The sequence below is a fragment of the Tenrec ecaudatus genome, chromosome 6, assembly GCF_050624435.1.
Source record: "Tenrec ecaudatus isolate mTenEca1 chromosome 6, mTenEca1.hap1, whole genome shotgun sequence".
Lineage (NCBI taxonomy): Eukaryota > Metazoa > Chordata > Mammalia > Afrosoricida > Tenrecidae > Tenrec > Tenrec ecaudatus.
This window is the reverse complement of record NC_134535.1, coordinates 80,478,209-80,501,210: the sequence shown is the minus strand read 5'-3', so window position 1 is coordinate 80,501,210 and position 23,002 is coordinate 80,478,209. Positions and strand designations below refer to the sequence as shown.

Here is a 23,002-nt window from a genome sequence, read left to right as displayed (position 1 = left end):
CCTCCTCACTTCAGAAAGCCAAGCCCACTACCAGAGCTGATTCTGACTCATCACAACCCTCTGAGGTGCATGTAGAGCAGCGGTTCTCAACCTGGGGGTCGAACGACCCTTTCAAAGGGGTCACCTGAGACCACTGGAAAACACATATTTCCGATGGCGGGTCCACCCACATGCAAATATGCCCACACACTGGGTCCCCACCACATGAGGAACTGTATAAGAGGGTTGCGGCATTGGGAAGGTGAGAACCACTAATGTAGAGCTTCACCGTTCTCGCACAGATACACTGGTGGACTTGAACCACTGACCTTATGGCTAACAGGCCAATGCTTACTCAATAAGGGCTCCTTGCTTCTCCGTCCCTCAAAATCTCTCCAATGTCCTTTTCCACAAAACCACAGAGAGCACAGCAGGTGGGGTACAGGTGTCGCGTAAGTGGACTAGGGGATACAGGTGCAAAGCCCTTGATGAGATTGCAGTTAGGAGAGGGGAGAAGCCAGTCTGGTGCAGCTCTGCAGTTAGTAGTGGGGGCAAGGTGACATCTTCTGACTAGAGCTAAGTGGCTGTGAGTGGGAGAGGCTGGGGAAGGAAGGGGACATTGAGCATTTGTTCAGATCCTCAGGTATAGAAGGTGTTGGGGGTGGGCACAGCAAATCAGAGAGTAACCAATGCTGGTGGGGGAGAGGAGCTGTCACTGGCCCCTCTCATAACCTGTGTCTTCACTCCTAAACTGTGCCACCAGCACCAACCACGGCTCAAAAGGGGTCTGGGGGGGGGGGTGTCAGACAGCATGTGGCGAGCACCCTGTGTGTGAGTGCAGGTGGCGGCCCAGTAAACCTGTGTGTGGGGTTGGTCTGCAGTGACAGGGGCGTGGGGGGGGGGACATCCATAAGTTATTCAACTTGTAAGACCTGTTACCCACACCTGGCGGGTGTTTAATGCAAGAAAGCACTAAGACCCTCCTCCCGGAAGGAGTTGCCCCATGAGCACCAATCGCAAGCAGAAGGTAGAAGGACTCTGTCCTGGATGCTGGGGGTTCTAGGTAAGCTCCACCCACTCCACAGGAGGGAAACCCTCCCTTCCAGCACACAATTAACATAAGAATCCTGCTAGGGGGGGATTCCCCCAGAACAGAGGGTAGGGGGTGGGTGAGAAGGGCTCTTGGATCAATTCAGGACTGGGGGCAGGGCACTCCAGGGGGTTGGCATGCCTTTCAGGGCCTTCTCCCCCCACCCTTCAGGCCCACCCTGGTGTCCACTGGAAGTGGTGTCCACTGGAAGCACGTGTCTGCCCACGAGCCTGTGTGTAGGGTGGCAGTGCTCACTACCCTGCTGCTGTGCTCCCTGCCGGCAGAAAGCTGCTTCATTTCCTCTTAAGCAAGGCTCTGGGTGCGGTCAGAATGGCATGGGGCAGCGTCAGCCAATTACAGGCTGGGGGCTGCAGGGGGGCAGGCCTAGGGGCAGCCTTTCCTGTCGAAATGGTATTGTCAACCCATTCTCCCCACACGCCTTGTGGCACATCCCCAGCCCCTGAACCCTAAAGTGCTTCCCATTGGCTGGGAGGGCAATCGGGGCTGGAGGGTGCGAGGAGGCAAACTGAGTCCACTCAACTCCCTTTGCAGGCCGGGCAGAGAATCACCACCAGGAAGCAGCCACTCCTGCCCACAACAGGCACCCCCGCCCTCCCACCGAACAGGCTGGGCCTGGGCAGGGGCCCCTGCTGAGGAGGAGGGGGTGGACTGGGGGTTTTTCTCCTTTTAAAGCCCAAATTGCTGAAATTGAGGAAATTCCTGGCCAGGCTGCGCGGAGCTTCAAACAAACTCTTTATAACCGGCTGTAAACGCTCCCAGCTGCGAGACACAGGCAGAGAAGCCCGGGACTAGCAATCTGACACACACCTCTTTAGGGACACACACTCTCTTACATGACAACAGCACACACAATCAGGCACACTGATGGGCTTCTACACCTCCACCAGGCTCTGGCACAGAGGGGCTCACAGAAAGGCCTCCAGCCACCCAAGGGTGGTGAATGCACACGCCAGAGTCCACACCCACCAGCACAGGGCTTCACATTTGTAAGGGTGCAACTCTGCCACAAGCAGAGTACGCGGCCTGCCAAAGCAGCACCAGGGCACCAGCCCCAAACAGGCAGGGCCACACCAGCTGGCCCTCCCTGGAAGGACCTCATTCCACCCCTGGTTTAGACACACAGGTCTAAACAACTTTCCCCCTGACAGTGCGGGGGTGGGGGGGGGGAGGCAGGTCTAAAGCTGGTTTGGTCTGCCCACCTGGACCCTGGCCTAGAGGACAAATTATTAGTTCATTCTGAAATGCAAAAGCAGGCTACCAGCCTGAACAAGGCCTGAGTCTCCACCCAGCCCCCACCCAAAGCGCTTCCTAAGAAAACTCTCCATCTTGCCCTCACCCCCATCTACCCCTGCAGTTCCCGATCCGATTGGGCAATGAAACGAAGGTTAAGAATTCTCAAGGTTTGGGGTACAAAGCCGTAATTCCAGACTTTCCGCACCCTTTAAATGCCACCCTTTTGGTGCTTGCCCCACCCAGCCACAGAGTATGGTCTCCGGTTTGCCACCTCCCTCTTCAGTCTCTCGGTCATTAAATCTGAGCAGCTCTGTTATAGAACCAGAGACCGAAAAAAAAAAATAGCCGATCTTGTAAACAGCGCTGCCGAGTGCCAAGGAGCGAGGCGCGTTGGCGGGGCTCGGTGACCCGGCGTGCGCACTCCCCCAGCGCCCGCCGCCGCCCCGCCCGCCGCCAGCTCCTTTCTAGCGAGCGCGCCCCAAGCCCCTGGTGCCCCCTTGCCGTCGACACCCGGGCTGCAAGCTCAATTCCACCCCAGGGTATACTTGCAGGGTGCTCCAGGATCCCCTCCCGGCCCCTCCCCACCCCCCACCCCCGCCAGGCACTGCAGCCCAGGCTTCAAAGACGCCTCTCATCTGGACTTCATTTTACTGCCTAGCAGTCCCCAGCGTTTTATTACCGCTCTGGAAAGGGGTTCCAGGGCCCCAGGCCTGGCATCTCCCATTTCACAGAAGGGGGAAGATGGATATTTGGGGACCCAGTAGTTGAACTAGCACTGCCACCTCCAGGCCAACCCACACCCCACACACACACACCCGCTCGCGCGCGCACACGCACACACACGGGGACTTTGCTTTAAACTTCTGGCATCAAGTTGGGTGTTGGATACCATGGGAAAAATCACCTTTTTTCACAACAACCACCGCACACGCACACTTCCAAACTGGTTTCTTTCGGAATTAGGGCGGGGGTCGGGGCCGCAGCGCCCAGCTTTCTCCCTGCTGGGTGCATAACCCCTCACACCCGCGCGGGAGGACGCCCAGGACGCACTCTCACACACATCACTTTCCAAATCCGCCCCCGCAGCCACGCAGGGGCACACGCCCTCGTGGCCTCACGCCACAAACATCTCTACTCCACACAGGGCCACCAGGGCCTGCCAACGACGTCCGAGGACGCCAGTTCGTGGAGAAACCCCCACCCCCACCCCCAACCCCCTAGGCAAGGTGCTGCAGACGCCGGGGATTCGCCCGCTCTGCAAATAATATCGTTTTACACCCCTATGTCCCACAAGGACTTTACAAACGCAACCCACGGTCCTGGGTGCTATGCCCCTTAGAGTGGGCAGGCTGAGGGCACAAACTACCAACAAACCTCGGTCTTTCCCTACAGCCAAGAACTTTGGAACGGTGTCAACCGCACAGCCTACCTAAACACCCACCATAAAAACCACATACTCCAAACACCACTGCACACACCCAAAGGAGTCGCCGAGGCCCCCACGTTTAAAGGGCCAGTACCCCTCTCTCCAACACACCCGCCTCTCACATTTAAAGGGCCAGTCTCTCTGACTGCACCCCAGTTCCACCCGTTACAAGCGGAAAAAGGGAGCCCCTGCCACTCCTGCACCCCACCCCCGGCCTCCGGTACCTACAGTGCAGACTGGCGGGTTGTGACCAGGCAAAGGGCTCCAGTCCCGCGAAACAGGAGCTGCCGGTGGCCCTGCGCAGCAAGCCGGCCCCGGGCCCCGCCGCTCCGTACAACCGTCGCGGGCCCGGGGCAAACGTTTCCATGCAGTCGTACATCGCGACCAGGCTTGGAGGGGAGCTGGGTGCTGGGAACACCGAGGACCCGCAGCCGAAACCCCCTCCTCCCCCGGCGGCGTCCCGCTCCTGGAGGGGGGAGGAGGAGGGCTAGCATAGGGCGCAGGGCTGCATGGGGGGTAAGGGGTGGGCGGGGAAGAGGGGGGATCCCCAGCTGGGAAAGGGGGGAATGGGCGGGGCGCAAAGTCCGGGCTGCCGCTTCTGCAGCCCGGCAGCTCACTCTGGGCGCTCTGGCAGCTAGTGCTGGGGAGCCCTTTTGTAAAAGCGAAGCCCGAGGGGCAGGGGGTGGGGCTTGGAGAGCGGAGGGGGCCGGGCACCAAGATGAGCAGTGGAGGGAGTGGAGCGCACACAGGCACAGACGTACACTGGCTCCGCGGCGCTTGCTGGCTTGCTTATACACACATCCGTGCACGCATTTCTCTTGGCAGGCACCACGCAAGCATTTGCAAATATGCAATAGTGCAAAGCCTATCCACATGTACACAAATATCAACTACGCATGCACGTGTGTGCAAGCACACCTGGCTTGGGAGAATGCTTGAAAGCCTTCTCTCCACAGCCCAGAGGCTTTGGACGCCTTTGCACTTAGGCGCGTGCCCTGGTCGGGGTTGGAGGAAGAAATGGAGGAACCAAGCACACGCATTTCCTTTTCAGAGAATTTCACTCCTCCCTCGCGCCAACACTCCCTTTTTCCCTCCAGTCAATAAAGGCAGAGGTGCCCGGCGTTAGGAGAACGCTGAATTCCCCGCGACGCCCCAGTTCTCCGGAGGCCGGGAACTTGCGCTACCTACACGCCCCCACCCCCACCCCCTGTCATTCCCAGGCCTGGCTCCTCCCTCTCCCTCCGTGCGCGCGCTGGAGGCAGAACGGTACATTCCTGCGGCTCCGCGCGTGCGGCCTCCTCCTTCCTTCCCGTCCTCCCCACCCCCGGTCCAAGGGCCGGAGCGCGCTCCCGTCTTGAACTCTCCGGGAACCCCCCTCGGGGCGGGTGGCCGGGCGCGCTCACCTCCTCCTGACCCGGCCCCGCCCCACCCCGCCCAAGCCGTCGCCAGCGCCGCCGCGGAGTCCCCCGCCCCTCCCGGAGTCTACCCCTGCTAGCCGCGCGGTCCTCCCGCCCAGGCCCGAACCCCGGTCCCCGCGCGGACGCTGGCGAGCGCCGCTCCGCCCTCAAGCCGAACTTGACTTTCATACCACCAAACTACCCCCAAAACGGTCCCTTCCGTGCTCACTGGGCCTCGGACAAAATTGCCCTCCCGAGTGCCAACTCTCCTCCACCGGGGTTTCTACCGTGCCCCCCGGACAATAGCAGCGCTTCGGTCCCCGGGGTCATTAAATGCCCACGCCACAGGCAACAGCTGCCCCCCTTTCGATGGCACACTTCGTGCCCCTGGCCCTGCCGCTCGGACCTCCCAGGGCCTCGCCACTATCCCCTCCGTTGCCCCTGCGGGACCCTGAGCGCCCTCGCCAGGCGGAAGGGGGGGCGAAGGGGGAGGGGTGGCCACGTCACGAGTTTGCCCGAGCCCGACCGGGCCGAATCGGGGGCCCTGGCCCGGGGACAGTGCCAGCGGCGGCGACTCCCGGAAACCGCCCCTCCCCCGGCCCCGCCCGCCCGGCGGGCCGGCCCAGCCGGCTCTGTCAGCGCCGCTCACACGGGGAGCGTCGGGGGAGCGGGAGCGGCGCCCGGCCCGGCCCCTTCCCCCGCCCGGCGGCGGCGGCGGGCCCGGGCGGGGCGGCTTTTCTAAGAATCTGTTGTACCGGGCGGGGGGCGCACTGGGGTGCTGCAGGAGTGGGGCGCCAGCTTGGAAGAATGAAGCGCCAGGAAGGGGTGCCAGAATGGGGAGGGAAGGCGGGAGCGGAGGAGGGGCTGGGTGGCTGCTGGGGACTGAGAAGTGGCAGGGTTGCGGGGCAGGACTGGACGGAGGGCGGGCGGGCTTGCAGATTTGGGGGGTGGGGTGGGTAACTCGAGGTGGCAGCACGGGACTGACCGTGGGGTCTGGAGAGAGAACGTGATGTTCTTTCCCACCTAAGGTGAGCTCCCGATCTTGCCCCCAAATCCAGATATATACCACTTCTGAATCCAGCCATCCACCAACACAGATAAAGGAATGATTCGTTTCTGAGAAGGAATTTAGCCAGTGGTAAAAAAATTTTAAAAATCAATTAAGTAGAACATGGTGCACCCCAAAAACAAGGAGGAATGGGCCCTGGTTAGCCAACTTCAGGCTGTCAGTCAGCACCACCACCACCCCCAACACACCCTTCCCCCCTCTGAAAACTGAAAGGTCCCAATTAAGTCAGGCCTGCCTGGTTGGTAATTAGAACCAGAAGTGGCCAGGCCACAGGGAGGGGGGTTGGGAGTAGGGCACAGGAGTAGGGGGAGGGCTTCAGGAAGCCATGAGACCTCAGTAGCCCCCCTTTCCCATTACCAGATGCACCCCACTCCCCATCACCCCATCTGTGTGCTTCCCAAGGCATTGCTGGGAGGAGACCCTAGGGACCAGGCATTAGAGTGTCTGGTCCTCCCTTCCCATCAACACCAAGCCCCTTGTTCCAGACAAACTTAGTATAACCTTGGGGAGAAGGTAAGAGGATGGGGGGGTGGAATCTCGTGCCCCTCTTCCCCAAAGTGACCCCCCCCCAGCCCTTATTGCAGCAATTAGACCCATTAGCCTTCTAACATTTCATGGGAACCAGATGTTTTCCACCAGCCTGGTGGGAGTTTGAAGGGGGGCTGCTGCCAGACTCACCTCTTGCCCTATGATCCCCAACAATGAGGAAGAGTACCCCCCTGGCCAACTAGAGCCCCACAAAGGCATAGTCCCAGAGGCAAACAGAAGCGTAGCCCTTCCCTACCAACAAGACTCTTAGCACTCAGGGTCTCTCCCATGGTCACCCCTCAGAGCCTCTACCACGCTCGCTGGCAAGAGTGAGCTTGGCCAACAAGGGACTGTGGGGGAGAACAACTTAGGCTCTCCCTGCCACCCCTACTGGATGGGGTAACACAGTGTGAATCCCTCATGCTGAATTCTCCTCTTCTTACAAAAACCAAAGAGGGGGTATTTCAAAGCAAAGCAGACCCCTCCTGGAAGGGTAAGTCCTAAGAAGTCCCACCTGAAGGGTGGGGAGCCCAAAGCCAGGGGAGGGGTCTTTGGAAGAGGGGGCAGCAGAATTGGGAGGAGGGAGTAGAGAGGTGTGAAAAGGGATGGGCCCCAAAACAAGAATGTGGGGAGTACTGGGTAAGGGGGTGGGGAGGACTAGGACTGGGTAGGGGGCCAGGGAAGGGGGGTGCAGCCTGGGCCCCAGTGACAGCGGCTTGCCCAACTCCCCCCCAACCCCGCCAGAGAGGTTTCCTGTTGCCATCAAAGCCCCGTTTGTGTCGGGCTGGAGCTGGAGCTGGAGCCCAAGGAGGAGAGCAGGGGAGGGGAGGGGAAAGAGGCGGTCAGTCGGCTGGGGTTTTTCCTAGAGGAGGCCTCCCTGCCTGCTTGCCACCCTTACCCGCTGGCTTGTCCCCATGGCTTCTCCCAGCATCTGGGCTCTCACTGGGTCTGTGCCTTTTGGCCTGGTGTCTCTCTTCCCTTTTTCTTGTTTTGGTCTCTGAGTCTTCTGTCTCCTTAAAGTAGGAGGACTTTCTCTCCTAGTGCCAGCCTGCCCTCAGTTTCTCCATGTCATGTGGCATAATGTGGTGAAAGCAGACCTCTTTGCTTGTCCCACAGATGCTGGCCCTGTGGCTGGGGAACCATCGTCACCGTCCCCCTGTACTCCTGATCAAGTGCGCCAAGGTTCAGAGAGGGGACACACTGGTTTGGGGGGCTTCTTCTACACACCCCTTTGTGCTCCCATGCACACCACGGGGGCGGGCACATACTCCCCCCACCCCTCCCTTCCTCAATGGCAGGAGGACCCCCAAAAGTCCAAAAGGTGAGATATGACTTTCCTTCTCAACCAGGAGACCCCTAAAGTGCCAGGGATCCAGAAATAGGGTCTAGGGACCAGTCCCAGGAAGAAGTTCCATGCCCTACGGGGACCACCCTGCCTCCCATAGAGGAGAGAGAAGTCAGCCGGGGGTAAGCAAGTCTGTGATAATCAGACTCAGGTCTCCGATGCCTCTCTGTTCCAGGGTGACAGTCTAAACAGCCAGAAAATGAGTGATAACACCCTGTCCCACTCAGGAGTTGACCTGGCTTCCAAGACCCTTTTCTTTCCTCTCAACTCCCTGGAGGTACCTCCTGCTCCACCCCCTCCAGGCTCCGTGGGCCAACGCCTCCCCCTTCTCCCTATGCTGACAGTACCACTCTGCCCAGGCCTGTTCCCCACTGCCAGCCACACCCTCCCCAGCTACCTGCCCTAGTTCTGGTAACTCCCTCAGATTCCTCCTCTCAGCCCCCCACTTTTCAGGGCAGCCATTGAAGATAAAACTTGGTGTGGGGGGGGGGGGACCCCTTCCCTACCTTGACATCACTTTCAACCCTGACCTAGATCTCAATATATCCAGAGCACAGAGGGAAAGCACCACTTTGCTGGAGACGTACTGGACCAGTAGCTGCTAACATTGCCCCCGGCCATCCCCACCCCACAACTGTTCTCCTTGGCTTCCCCCTCTGCCTGTCAGCTCCTTCTGTCGCCTCTCCGGGAACCTCAGACATTCAGGTCTCAGGAATTTGACTTATCTGGTTCCTTGCAAGAAGTATATTCACGGGAGGGGTGGGTGTAGAGGGGGGAGTGCTTCTTCCCACCTCCTCAGACCCTTGGGACAGACTCAAGGAGGTGAAGATGACGTAGGCAGAAGCCCGGCTGGGGGCTTCCAAAAAGGTGTTGGTGGTGGGTGGGGTGGTTTGTGCTCTCTTGCTCACCTGTATGCCCCCCACATAACCCTGTTGTCGGACTGCAGACACACGTCAAACTCCAGACATACTGTCAGCAGTCCCATTAAGTACCTCCTCCCTCCTCACAGGGGCTCTGTGTGGCACATGCTGGATTTGTGTGCCTAACCAGAGTCTTGGGGAGCTGCCGGGCACACACGTTGCACATGGTCTTCCCACACTTGCACACATGCCGTTAGAAACACACATGCCTTCCCCAGAAAGGCAGCACACTCTTTCCAGTGGAACCGCCAGCCCCGTCTGGGCACCCCCTTACGCGCCCCCGCCCCCCTCCCACCCCACCCCCCTCTCTCTCTCACACACACACACACACACACACACACACACACACACACACACACACACACAGCAAGGGCCCTCTTCTGCAGGCTGGGACCTCTTCCCTTAGCTTGTGAAGCTGTAAAGTTCCACTCTTCTCTTGATCTCTCTGGAAATGTTTCTCTCTCGCAATCTCAGTCTCAATCTCTTTCCCAGTCACCTTCCCGTTTTCCCAAGTGCGGCCTGCTCTTCAACAGCTAACCCTTTCCCCTACAGAGCCCTGCGGGCCGACCCTCCAGGTCCCGAAGGCCCCCACCAGCAGTGGCCTGGCCAGGAGGAAGAAGTACAAAGTGGGAGAAGAGGGGACCTGGGAAGGGGAAGCCTTGTCTGGGCTGTCAGCACTAAAGACTTAGCCCAAAGAGGGCAGGCTTCTCCTGGGACAAGTAGGGATCTGCACAGCATGTGGGCGATGTGCCAGCCCTGGAGGGCAGGGAAGAGTATAGTGCCTACATGGCTGGAGGAAAGGATGCTTCTGGAACACCCTCTGGACCGCCCCAGATTACTTATGGTGCAAGAGCCACCTTCTTTGTGGGCTGTTTCCATTCTCCCCAGAACCAAACGGGAGAGTCTCCTGGCCCCACACGCCTCAGGACGCCTAACACGAGTTTTTTCTTTTCTTTTGACACCCTCCTAATTCAGCAGTTTCACCTCTTGATCACAGGATCACCTGAATGGCTTCCAGATTCTTCTACTTCTTGTCTAGCCTCACCCACCCTCCTACTGCATGCTGAGCAGAGCAGCCTCAAACTTCACCAGACCAGCCCTAGGCTGCCCACAGGAAGGTGTTCTCTGCTAGGTGACCAACTCAGGAGGAAATGTCAACCTCCAACCCACTGGACTTCCTAGATCCCCAATTTTAGACCCGCTATGATTTCCCCCTCCTATTTGAACAGGAGCCTCACGTTTGTAAACACTGCCGTTTGTGTTACATCCAAACCCCGATCTTCACCACCTTCTCCATTAGACCAAATTCTGCCTCTTCCTCTCTCACTGATGGGCCAGGTTTCTGTATCACCCACCCTCCCAAGTGCCCTCCTGTGTCCACTTGTCCTCATCCTCCCCCACCCCCACCCCCCATACCCCCACACACCAAATCCCTGAGACTCACACAGAGAAGCCATCTCCTTGGGGAGGTCAGGCTGGCCCAGGCCCCGGAAGCTAGGGCTCAGCATCTCGAAGGGTGGAGACCCTCTGAGTGCCCCTGGGAAGGCAAAGGGGAAGCCAGCCCCTGGGTAGCCAGATCCAGGTCCCAGGGCACTGGCTGCAAAGAGTCGCTCCTTATTGGTGGCCATGGCAGCAGCTGCAGAGGCAGTGTGCGCAGCGGTGTGGTGGAGTCCCCGGGGGTCTGATCTTCAGCCACAGCCCATGCCCACTGCCCCAGTCTGGGAAGCTCCGTGCCCGGCCTGCCTCGTCTGCCCACTGGGTCTCCAAGTGTCCTAGGAAGAAAGAGGAGGAGAGAAGGGGAGTGAGAACAATCACCTGTCCTCCCGAGCCCCAGGGCACACTCAAGGACTCCTTCGCCCTCAGCACTGCTGGTTTGTTCTGCTCTGGCTCAGGGCTCTTGGAGGGCAGGGCAGAGGGGGGCACAGGCAGGGGGCAATGCCCGCTCAGAGGATTGCTCCAGATGAGCCCCAGGGATGTGCCAACAAACCGAGCCCCCAAAGTGAATAATAATCTGAGGACTCCTAGGCTGAGAAAACCCAAAATCAAACTCACTGCCATCAAGTCGGTGCCGACTCACAGTGACCCCATAGCACAAAGTAGAACTGCCCCATCGGGTTTCCAAAGCTGGACATGCTTCATGGAAATAGACCACCTCATCTTTCACCTGTGGGGCTGCTGGCGGCTCTGAACTGATGACCTTTCAGTGGGCAGCTGAGCACTCTAGCCCCTGAACAACCAACATGCTGACCCCTTCTTAAGCAAAGGAGCCCTGGTGTCCAAGTGGATGATGCATGAGGCTGCCAACCCCAAGTCTGCAGTTACAGGCTCAGAAACACAAAGGAGTGGTTTTCAGTGCACTACAAGCAGTGAGTTGCCCCCTCCCCCACAAAGGAGCCCTGGTAGCAGCATGGTGAAAGAGCTCAGTAGATAGCCTTAAAGGCAGTAGTTCAAAGCCCCCAGCTGCTCTGCAGGAGGAAGATGAGGCTGTCTGCTCCCATAAAGAGATATAGTCTGCAACCTGGGCTTGGTTAGGGTGCCAGGCACCGGGCTGGGTATTTTATTGAACCTGCAGGTAGCCCCTGTGAAGTATGAATCTTGATTCCAAGTCTGCAGGCGAGGGAACGGAAGTACAATGACTGGTAAAGTGATGGATGGGGAAACCAGACTCTACTACCCTGGAAAGATAGATGGGGGCTTCAAACATTTGTGGGAAAATTCCATTAGCATTTTATTCCATTTTTCCACAAACTTTTTGAACCCCATCATACAGATCTAGGTAGAGTGCTCGCTCGGCTGCTAACTGAAAGGTCGGCAGTTCGAACCCACGCAGTGGCTTTCTGGGAGAAAGAGCTGTTCCCATACAAATAACAGCCTAGAAAGCTTGTTCTAGTCTGTCATATAGAGTTTCTAAGAGTCACTTGGCACGAACTCACTTGTCAACACCTGACAACAATCATACATACAGATATATACATACATTATACACACAAACATGAAAAGGCTTCAAAACGTTTGTGGGAAAAATCCATTATCTTTTTCTTAATGAGACTGTAAATCGGTGTGTGTTTGTGTGTGTATGCGTGTGTGTGTGTGTGTGTGTGTGTGAATCAGGACTTTCTACATCAAATACAACCAAAATGAAACTAAAGGAAATAAAACATTTTAAAAAATAAATAAATAATAATTTAAAAAAAAACTAAAGGAAATCAAATGCGGAGGCTGTCCTGCTGCTATTCAATATAAGAGGTGCCTAACAGAGGATTCGGCTGTCTTTAAAGGTTGATTTGTGTGTGTGTGTGTGTGTGTGTGTGAAGACTTTCTTGACCCAATACAATCAAAATGATATAAAGCCCTAAGGCTGCTACGCTGGTGTTCAATGTCCACTCTGTCAGAATCCCATGTGTCTCTGTGGTAACTTTGGGACCCCCCCCCACCCTTCTGGAAACGAGCACAATGTAACGTCATATGAGCACAGGTTCTAGAGCCAGACGATAGGAACAGATGGATATCCCACTTGACTAGCTATGAGGACTTGAACCATCAAAACTGAAAAATCAAAACAAAGCAGAAACCTCCTTGGCATCGAGTCTATTTCAATTCATGGCGACCCCAGAGGACAAGATAGATCTGCCCCGCCCGGGAGCAGAAAGCTCACCTTTCTCACGAGTTAGAACTGCCATAACCCACTATGGCAGGGTAGTTCCTTTGAGGAACTTGGGCGTGCTATGAAATTCTCCATGCCTCGGTTTCCTCTCAGTAAGATGGGAATAATCATAGGCCCAGACCACAAGGTTGTTGCTAAGATTAAATAATCGCATAGCTGTAGCATGCTTAGCCTAATGTAGGGCACACGCCAAGTGGTACAGAAACCAGTTGTCATGGAGCTGACACTGACCCACAATTCTGCAACCCGGGTTTTTTTTCATTGGCTGAGTTTTGGGAACAGGCCACCGCCAAGCCTTTCTGAGACACCTCTGGATGTACCCAAACCTCCAGCCTTCCTGTTGGCCCCATTGAGGGGCTCCCCAGGCGAGATATAATTCTCTCCTATTATCTTTCTTTGTACCTTCTCTTTCTTCATTATTTTTCCATTAACATTTCTTCCTTTCTCCCTTTCTCAATACTTCCGGTTTCCCCTCCCAAGTCTTCTCGATCTCCACTCCCACACTGCTCTTCACCACCTGTCCTTCAGCTAAGAATGGAACCCACAGGGGTGCCCCATGCAAGACCAGAGAGCTCCTCTCTCTGACTTAGTTGCTCCATCTCCTTTATCTTTTCTGGGCTCGCTGCACCTCCCCTCACCCCAAATATGGCCCACTGCCCCAGAAGAGACTTTCAACTTGAGCCCAGGAGAGTCTGGGGTTGGGGGGGAAGCATGGGGGGATAGGGGAGTCCTTGGACCAGCAGGCAGCTCCTCTCCTGATGCTCTGACAGAAAGACTGGCTTTCCCAGGAGCTCCAGAACCACCCACCTGTTTGAGGAGTTAGTGGGCTGGGAAGGGAGAGCCACCCATGCCTGGGCACCTCCTCCATTGGCCGGCCGGCCGGCCGCACTCACACAGGGCTGCCAGGAAGAAAGGGCGAAAAGGGAAACAGCAAAGCGCAGGCCCTGCCCTAGGCAGGCTCCCGGGCAGATGAGTATTTCTGCCTGTCCTTCCCCCAGTAGTGCTCAGTCTTGTCTTTGTACCTCTCTGGGTTTTTGCTTTGTCTCCTTGGCCTGTCATCCCATACGGTTAAACTGCTAGCGAAGCTGCTGAAATTCAGTGCCTCCACCACCCCTCACTCAGCCCCAAAGCATGAGGTTTGTCTGGTCCCTCACCAGGCACCACCCATATCCCCAGTAACTTCAGACACTAGTCCAGTGTCCCCTTAGGCCCTAAAAGTCTGAACTTCAAGGCACTAGTTAGGCTTGGGGGGGAGGGGGGAGGGGAGGTCCTTCTCTCCTTCTACTCCTTAAAGTCCTGTCCTTGGTAGAAGCCAGCTGGAGCCAGGAGTCCTGGGCCCCTGAGTCTCCCAGGCCAAAGCAACAGGCCAACAGGCTGGGCCACATTCCAGGTGGATTAACCCCTCCAATGCCAAGGGTGAGAAGCTCCTAGAGGTCCCCACCCACCCAATCTTCCCCAGACTCAGCTTAGCTTGGAAAGTGTCTCTGACCTGAGGTAGGAAACAGAAACCCGAAGGGTAGGGCAGAAGGGCTTCCAAGGGGGGTGCGGATTGGGGGTGTCCCAGGCCAGGATGCTCAGACTTCCGGTCCTCATCAGGGAGGACAGGTGGACAGGTCATCTCTCTCTGGCTTCTTTCCTACTTTGCCTCGGGGAGGGCCTGGGAGTTGGGTGAAGAAAGGTAGAGGACAGAGGTGGAGCTCATTTCAGCACTTTGATTTCTCGGCCTCCCAGAAGGAGCCAAGGGGTGTCCAGCCCCCACCCCAGGGGAGGAGGATGGGCTGGGCTCAGGAGCTGCAGACAGTGGTGTGGAGGGTAAAGGGAAGGGAAACACTTTAGCGACCTGACCCAGATACCTTAGCTCTTGGGAGGACCTGGGGAAGGGGGAGAACCTTTGCTTCTGAGATGCCACCTCAGGAAGGGGCTGATGACAGGGAAAGGGCTTTTACAAAAGCTGCTTCTCTTAGTCCTGAGGTGGAGTTGAGGGGAGGGCATGGATGAAGGGGGCTGCCGGATGGGATTGGGGGGGGGGGCATCTCCCTGCCGCCCTGCCCACTCCAGAGCCTGGAACAAAGCAGCTCTTGTAGGCTGCTCTCCACCCGCTGCCCCCCTCCCCTCTGTATAAACACGACCACCTTTTTCCATGACCCTATCCCCAGCCTGGGCGGAGAACCCAGGCATCCTCGGCTCTGGCCTGGGCCCTGAGCCTGCTCCCCAGGAGGCAGCAGCCACCTCAGCCCAGGTTTCCTTGGCCCTGTGCCACTCCTGGGGGAGTCTAGACCCTCAATTCTCCACCTCTCATCCCCAGGTGCCCTCCCTCCACCCCACTGGCCTCAGGGAGGGGCAGTGCCCAGGAGGCAGGCAGGCAATGCCAGTGGAATGTGTGTGGGCATCGGAGGGCATGGGCAGGGTGGGGCAGAGGGGGGAACTGGAGGTGCCAGTTAGGTGGCTTTCTGAGCCAGGTGGGGGTGTGCCGGGTTGTGGGGGCGTGCCTGTGCTTCCTACCAGGCTCCAAGCCACAGCCTGTATGTGCATGCGTGGTGTGTGTCTATTTGGGAAGAAGTACCCCAAGAACCTGGCACCCTGCACACACTCCCCCATTCTCCCCTTCAGGATGTAGGGTACTGTCCTCAACCTTAACTTCTCTGCATCTGAGGAGTGATTCCATCTGAGATTCCAGCCGCCCTGGGCATGGGCTCTTCATGGACCCAGTCACTTTTGCTTCTTGCCCTATAGACCCTTCCTCCAGCTCCCCACTGTTCCCAACCCAGCACCTCACCCTCTGGGAACCTGCAAAGATCCCTCCTACAGTCTGAGTCAGGTGGAGGCCACTGGGCTGGAACTGCCAAAGACAGAGACTGTGTCAGCGGGGTTCCATCCTGGAGCAGGGCTCCTGGGTCCCTGTCCCATGGTTTTCCTGCTTTTCTTTTGTTCCATGTGGAATCTCCTCAAGAATACTCCAGAGGAGCCCCTCACCCCCCTTGATGGGGCGGAGCAAAGACTTCATGCCAGTGGTTGAGAATATGTGTCAGAGGGAACCGGGACTGTCAACCCAAGGACACTACCAAACTCCTGGACCCAGATGGCCACCCTTTACCAAGGTCCCTTCTCCTACCTTTCCAAAGCTCCAGGCTGGGCCATTCCCCTTGGGCTTGTTTGAACCATCCCTCAGCACCCACAAGGAAGCCTGAGGACAGTGGGTCCCCCACCAGGAGGGAAACACACACACACACACACACACACACACACGCCCACCCGCCTCGCAGTCCTCCTTCCCTCTCCAAACACAGAAGTTGACGGAGCGATGCCCCCTGGCTTAGGACCCTTCCCCAAAAGTCCTCCTCCCTACTCCTCAGCCCATCCCCAGCTTCTCTGGAAACGCTTCTCCATTCCTTTTGCACACCGGGGGGGCTGACCCCCAAATCCGGGCAGGAGGCGCCCCCCAGCCCGGCGGACAGCCTAAGAAGAGACCGGGAACGACCGACCCACGCCCCGTCCCCCGCCCCAGGGCCGCGGTGTCCCGGTGTCCCGGCGGGCGGCGGCGAGCCTGCTTCCCCGCCCGACTCACCTGGAAGGGGAGGGAGGGGGAAGGCAGGCCTCGGAGCCCCGCGGTCCCGGCGTCGGGCGGTCTCGGGATGGAGCGTGGCAGTGTCAGGGGCTCGTGGTCATGGGGGGCTCTCGGGGGGGCATGGCTCTAGGCTGGGACTGTCCCGGGGCCTCTCGGAGCCCGCCCGCCCACGTGACCGCCCCAAAATATCCGACACATTTTCTCCCAAACCGCACACTGACTCTGCAGGCGGGGACACGGAAAATATTTTCTTTCTTTTTCTCCCTCCCCCGCCCCCACCTCCCTCCCGGCCCGGCTCCCTCCTCCCCCTCCCGCCCTCGCTCCTCCCTCCCCTGCCGCCTGCCCCTGCCCGGCTCCCTCTTCGGTGCCCTGGGGCTGCGGGGCTGGGGTGGGGTGTGGGAGGGGGGCTGGGCGGGGCGGCCCAGGACGCCTGGGTCTCTGCCCCTCCCCTTTGCCCGCCTGCCGTGGCTCCGTCCCCGGAGAGGCCGGGTCAGGCTGGCAGAGGAGGTCAGTGTCCTGGGCCCCATCATGATGCCACCCTTTCTCCTGGGCACGTCTCCCTTTCCTGCCGCGTGGGGGACTGGCTGAGCTGTCTGTGGCCAGCCTGTTGTTGGGTGGGTGGTGCCAGCCCCTCCGACTTCTCTGGCGTAGGCAATGGGGGCTGCACCCAGGTTCCCCAGGGGGGCAGGGCCGGCCAGGGGGAATGCCACGACAGGGACCGAGGTCCGTACTCGTGGGCCAGCCTTCACTGCAGGTCTAAGTTTCTCACATCCCCTGCCTAGGCCTGCGTCCTCAGGCTCTCAGAGGAACTAGAGAGGCTTGGGTGGTGGGGGGTGCTGAGGCCTGGGCATGTAGACACCCCACCACCACCCTGCCCCCTTGCCCTGGCTGCAGTCAGCTGAGGAATTAGGGTTCCTGGGTCTCTGCCTGTCAAAAAGGTTCCCACCTTGATACTTGGATGGGAAAGGGAACTGCCTGGGGGTGGGAGGAGCCCTGGGCTGGGTGTGAGGGAGAAGGCTTAGGCTGAGGGTGTGTGTCTGCCTAGGTGGCCAGTGCCTGCCTGCCTGCCTGCCTGCCTGCCTGCCCGCCCCACCGCGCTGGCCAGGCCTGGTCTGGTAGATGCGCCCTGAATGTTGTTGACTCTGGGGCTGTGTGTCCATGCTCTGCCTAGAGTCATTGTCTGATGGGGACAGGTCTCTGATTTCTACATGGCCAGTATGGGTGCTCAGCCGTGCAGCAGGCGTGGATCCCAGAGCAAGAGGGAAGGGGGGAACGTTCCAACTGGGTGCAGGGGCCCTGGGGAGTAGGGGTGGGAGTGAGGAAAACAGGAGAGCAGTGATGAGCTGGGCAGGGCTCCGGAGAGAGGGACACAGACACTCCCAGGGTGGCCAGCACTGGGGACCTGGACTCCTGGGTCACATCACATTTTCCGTGCTGGAATGACTGTGCTCTGTCCTCACTGTCACCCTGGGGGCCTGGTACCCTCCCTCCTGGGAGAGGCCACTTTTGGGTAGCCAGAGTAAGGGGAAGGAAAGGGGAGAGGGGAGGGGGCATGCTGTGTGTGGCCTTCTCAGGAGAGCCCAGACACACACGTCACAGGGGGTATAGACAAGGCCCTCCCGTTTCCTGGGGGGAGGGGCAGGCTGGGGAGAAGTGGGAATAGGTACTCCAGGGTCCCGTCCCCAGGTGGCCTGGCTGCTGTTGACTTGGCTTGGTTTCCCTGGGAGCAACTCTCAGCAGGGTGGGAGGGGCTGGTGTCAGGGAGTTGGACCCAGGCTTCCAGGCTGGGGTGGGTGGGATGGCGCCTGCCAGCCAGCCAGTGTGTCAGGGCTCCTGCCAGGAGGTTCCAAACTTAACCCCTCCTGCCCTGGTGGTGGTGGCTGGCGGAAGGAGGGCAGGCCCAGTTGTGGTTTGGGAATGTGGCCCTAACTTCTCCCCCACCCCCCACCTCCCCCAGCACATCTGTACTTGGTTTGCAGTGAATGAGTCTCCTGTCCTCAGGAACCAGGCAACGGTACCACTCCCACCCTGGCTGGGCATCTTGACACAGAACCAGGCACCACCCCCATGACTCGTCCCTGCTGGGATCGCCTCTCTCAACGCACCCTTTTCTTTCTTCAGAGGGACCTCGGACCGCGCCTGGTGGCCAAGAGCTTGGGTTCACAGACTGTGTGGTCCCGACTAGCAGATGGGTTCAGAGACACAAAAACAGGGGACAGAAACCCCTGAGGGAACCTCAAGAGGGAGAGGACTCTGTCTGCCTCTGCCCTCCTCTTTGTCCCGGTTTGTCTGTCTAGTCTGCCTGTCTTTGTCTTTGGTGGGTGTTTGTCCATCCATCTGCTCCTTCTGGCTGTCTGGCTGGCTGCCTCCTCTGCCCTTGGTGGTCAACCAAGGCAGCCAGGGAGGTGGTGGAAGGAGATGCCCAGGAAGACCCACCCTATGCAAGCTCCTCCCCTGGGGCTTCTCAGTTCCACCTCTGCTGCACCCCTCCCCCCAACTACTCCTCCCCAGGACTCAACAACTGGGGTCTGTGTCCTGCAGCAGGCTGGGAGGCACCAGAGGCAGATGGCGGAGGAGAGGGAAGGCAGCAGCAGCCTCACCCCCATCCTCCTCATCTTGAAGGGCTGGGATTCTTTCTCTCACCACCCTCCCTGCACTCCCTCCCCATGGTGCAGTGGAGTCAGTGTCCCACCTGGATTCCAGGCTCAGGCTCACTAGGGGAGATGGGCCTTCTCTGGAAACTTGTGGCACGGTAGGGGCTTCCTTCATTTCTCTTTCCTTTGGCCCATCTTCACCTCAGTCACCCCAGTAACCTGGAGAGATGACATGGGGGGCCCTCTAGAACCACCAGGCTGCCTCTGCTACACTCCCCCCCCCACGTCACAGAGCAAAGGCCCCAAGGAGAAGCGGTGAGGGGAGGAAAGGAGTCCTGGCACACCTGCCCAGCCGCCTAGCCTGTGCTGTCACACAGACCTACCATTCACCTTTGCCCCTGCCCCAGCATGGGGCACAGCACAGACAGGCAGACCATGTTTCCAGGCCCAGCTCGGTGCTGAGGGATGCCCTGTTCCAAGCTCAGAGGTGGCTGGCAGATGTCTGCAGGGGGGGGGGGAGGCTGTGTTACAACCCCCAAGGACATCATTAAGACACGGAAGTGCTGTCGGGGCTTAGAGACCAGGGCACCCAGGGAGTGTGTGATGAAAACATGTTTTGTACAACATGGGTCCTCTTTCCCTGCCTCCCCTCTTCTCCCACCTCTTCTCCCTCCCAAAGAAGGCTCCTGTGTGCCAAGGCTGGTGCCAAGCCTCCCCGTACTCCCCCACCCTCCGGCTTAACTCCACCCCTCAGACCAGCCTGCTCTGCTGCCTGCCAAACTTGTGCCTTCCTGGTGAATGAGTTTGTGTGTGGAAGGTCCTCACCACCTCTGATGCTGCCCAGATCTGACTACAAAACAGGCCTCAATTTTGAAACCCGCGGCTAACTAAGCAACAACCCCGGGAGTAGCTAGAAATGCACCCCCCGAATGAACAGGTACCATGCGTTCATTCACCAGATCCTTCTGGAACATCTACCGGGTGCCAGGCACTGTGCTAGGCCCTGGAAATACCCAGGGTGGCCCTTGCGCCGGCAGGTTTACAGCCTCATGGAAGAGTCCAATGTTGATCAGGTAACATGCAACACTGCAGCAGGGCTGGCTCCAGTGGGGAGGCAGGTAGTGCCCTGAGAGTGGGCAGTAGGGAGTCTTTCCCAGCCAGGAGATTCCGGAAAGAACTCCTGCTGGGGAAAAGTGAGGATCCTGGTGAAGAACAGGGAGTGGGGGGGGGGGGCAGAATGTGTGCAAAGACTGCAGAGCCCAAGTCCTGATTCTCAGCCTCTAGAAAAACATGGCCGGGGGGGGGGGGGGAGAGTGGCGAGGGGGGTGCTCTAGTCCAGTTGCATTTTGCTGTGTCACAAAGGAGAGGTGATCATCAAAGCAGAACTATGGGACACCTGGAAACCCTGCCCTGGAATGATTCCACCTGTTTCTCCATCTCTTCCTCCAAAAAGGGAAAGGGAGGCACTCCGCAGGCTTGGCCCCTGCCATGTCCCATATAACACATGGCCCCAGACTGGCACTTCTGCCAGGTTTGGAAGGGGAGGGGGGCTCCTGCATTTGCTCCCCTGGAGCCTCACCAGACAGAAAAGCCTTCTCCTCGGAGGCTGCTCTGCCATGGGCACGTACACACACTCACACGCCTCTCCTGATCCAGCCCTGACCTGTCCCACTCCCTGGAGGGAGCATGTCTGTCTCCAAGCTTGCCTGGAGCCTGTAGGAGGTGTGTGGGGTGTGTGTGTAGGTGTAGCTGTCTGCACAGCTGCCAGCCAGGGGCTTAGGGTCCCTCTTCTCTGGCTACTGGGGAACTTCCAGTACCTCTTGCCCAGACACCAAGGTTCCTTTTAAGGCCTGAGAAAGTGGAGGGGCCTAACGTGGGACCCCTTCCAAGGAAGGAACAGGCCTCTCAGTGATTGAGCCTTCTGCAGAACCAGCAAAGAGGTCACATGACCAAGGAGGGGATGTTCCAACCTTGCCTTGGCCCGCTTTCATTCCTGTGCCTACACCCCCTGCGGACAGGGAGTCTGGTTGAGGCCAGCCTGGCACCCCCACCCCCACACCTGGGACTTCCCCTTGGTGGAAACTCCCCAAACTTGGGTATCCTGCCTCCCTTGCTGACTCCCGCCACTGCTGGGGTTCTGTTCAACTTCAGTTGGCCAGATTACATCTTCAATGGGACCCAAGGATGGGAGCCCCAGGTTTGATGGCTGGCTGCCTCTTCTGGTAGACTCCTCTGGAGAATAAATAAGGGGCTGATCTGGGGGTGTTGCAAAGTTATCCTTTGCTGTCTACCTACTAGGTGCCAGGCATTGTGCTAGGGATGTGTATTCTCACTGAATCCACCACGTAGCCATTCAAAGAGGTGGCAATTATCTTCCTTGTTTTCTAAAGAAGGAAATTCACAACTAGAGAAGTTAAGCAACTCACCCAGTATTGTTGCACAGCTGGGTAGCGGCATTGCTGAGATAGGAACCCATGGCCTGGAGGTCCCCTGCTCAGTGTACTGTCATGACTACTGCCCACCTCTCCGTGAGATCAGCTACTTGGGATTTCATTCCACGGCGTTCAGCAAGAATTCACTGAGTACTGACAGGTGCCAGAAACATAAAGACGGTCATTGTCCCCGAGGACTGATGGGCAAGGCCGGTGTCTGGACTAGGGAGTGTCAAACTAGGACACAAGTCTGTACACAGTGCCTTGGGACATTCTTAAAAAAAACAAAAAACCTTTTTATTGACATATAATTCATGTACCGTACAATTCAATGGTTTCAATATATTTTTTTAAATTGTGCAACCATCACCGCCATCAACTATAGAAACAGATATTTTTTCTTCCATAGATACTCTTTAGGTCCGGTATATATAGATAGATTATGATCAGTGTGAAGACCAGACTGGAACTAGCTGCCATCTAGGTCAAGAAATAGTATTTCCTATTCTGTGCTTTTCTTCATCTGAAATCAAGGCTGGGTAAATCTATAGTGACAATAACTGGATTAATAGCTCCTTGGGATTATAGCAGAAGAGGTTGGGGAAACAGGGAGCTAGTTATAAAAAGTACAAGATAGAAGAAAATGTTCTAAAATGTATTGGAGTGGTGGTTGCACAATTTTTTTTGCACAATTATCTTTAACATGCTTAAATTATGGAACTATGATATTTGAACTATATGTCAATACAGCTGTTACAAAACAAAACCTTTCCTGCATTCCAGAAGTCTCCCTCATGTAAGCCTTCCAGTTCATAATTCCCTCCCTTCCTTAAAAGGTAGCTTCCTACCTCCTGACTGTGATAATGCTTCTCTTGTTTTTAAAACTGTGTTAGAGCTACACAAAGTTAGAGTTCTAAGACATGTAGCCCTAAATAATGTTACTTACTATCGCCTCCTCTGTAGAACTGCAGAAATGAAATGATACTGCAATACTCACGTGTGCCTTACCTATTTTGCTCCATGTCTTGTTGGGGAGACCCAGCCAAACTGTTGCACATGGCTGTCTTTTGTTCATGTTCACGGTTGCTCAGCTGCATGAGCACACCAGTTTGTTTTTTTTCATTCTGTTGATGGATGTTTGAGATGTTTTCAGTTTAGGCCTTTAAAAAAAACAAAAACAGTACTGCTATGAACTCTCTTGCACCTTTCCGAGCACACACAGACAAGAGTTTGATGATGTATAGGCTCAACTGGAACCGGAAATGACACCAAACTTACTGCCAAGGAGTGGATGCCACCCTGTACCCTGCAGCACAGCAGAGAACTGCCCCTGTGTGTTCCCGAGACGGTGGGTGACGCTTGACAGGGGCAGAGAGGCTCCTTTTCCTCCCTTGATTGGAACAGATGGTGCCAAGCTGTCTTCCAAAGTGGCTGGGAGCGGCAGATTTGGACCAGGGGCAGGGCTGGGACCAAGAAGACTCCCAGCTTTGTCCGCCATGGTCTTACCCTGCCCTTCTGCTCATTGCACTTGCTCTCCCCCTTCTCTCACTAGTTATTTATACAGCTCCCCTCTCACTTCCCTCAGAACATCCCTAAGTCACTTCTCAGTGACACCTTCCCCAACCCTCCCAAGTTGGACAGCAGCCTCTGCCAGGACACTCCTTTCTCCCAGCTCCTCCACTTTATTACCTCCCCCCCCCCCCCCCCCCCGTCCCCCCACTCCATCTAGCCCCAGGCTC

The 23,002-nt window shown here is 57.4% G+C and overlaps 1 protein-coding gene across 7 annotated transcripts in view; it reads right to left on the bottom strand.

Annotated features, from left to right (window-relative positions):
* The window catches only part of RARG (retinoic acid receptor gamma), a 36,581-nt gene that overhangs the window by 6,185 nt on the left and 7,394 nt on the right, over positions 1-23,002 (bottom strand). The window contains exons 2-6 of one of the 7 annotated variants that reach the window (XM_075551620.1): positions 22,272-22,423; positions 21,258-21,537; positions 18,930-19,050; positions 16,238-16,459; positions 10,453-10,780 (exon numbers count right to left, since the gene is read on the bottom strand). In XM_075551620.1, the coding sequence (XP_075407735.1) occupies positions 10,453-10,636 (184 nt within the window). In that variant the 5' untranslated portion in view covers positions 10,637-10,780; positions 16,238-16,459; positions 18,930-19,050; positions 21,258-21,537; positions 22,272-22,423. Of the gene's footprint in view, positions 1-3,977; positions 4,240-10,452; positions 10,781-14,161; positions 14,330-16,237; positions 16,460-18,929; positions 19,051-21,257; positions 21,538-22,260; positions 22,424-23,002 lie in introns of those variants that run through there. The other 6 variants (XM_075551621.1, XM_075551619.1, XM_075551618.1 and 3 more) reach the window with 6 other exon arrangements.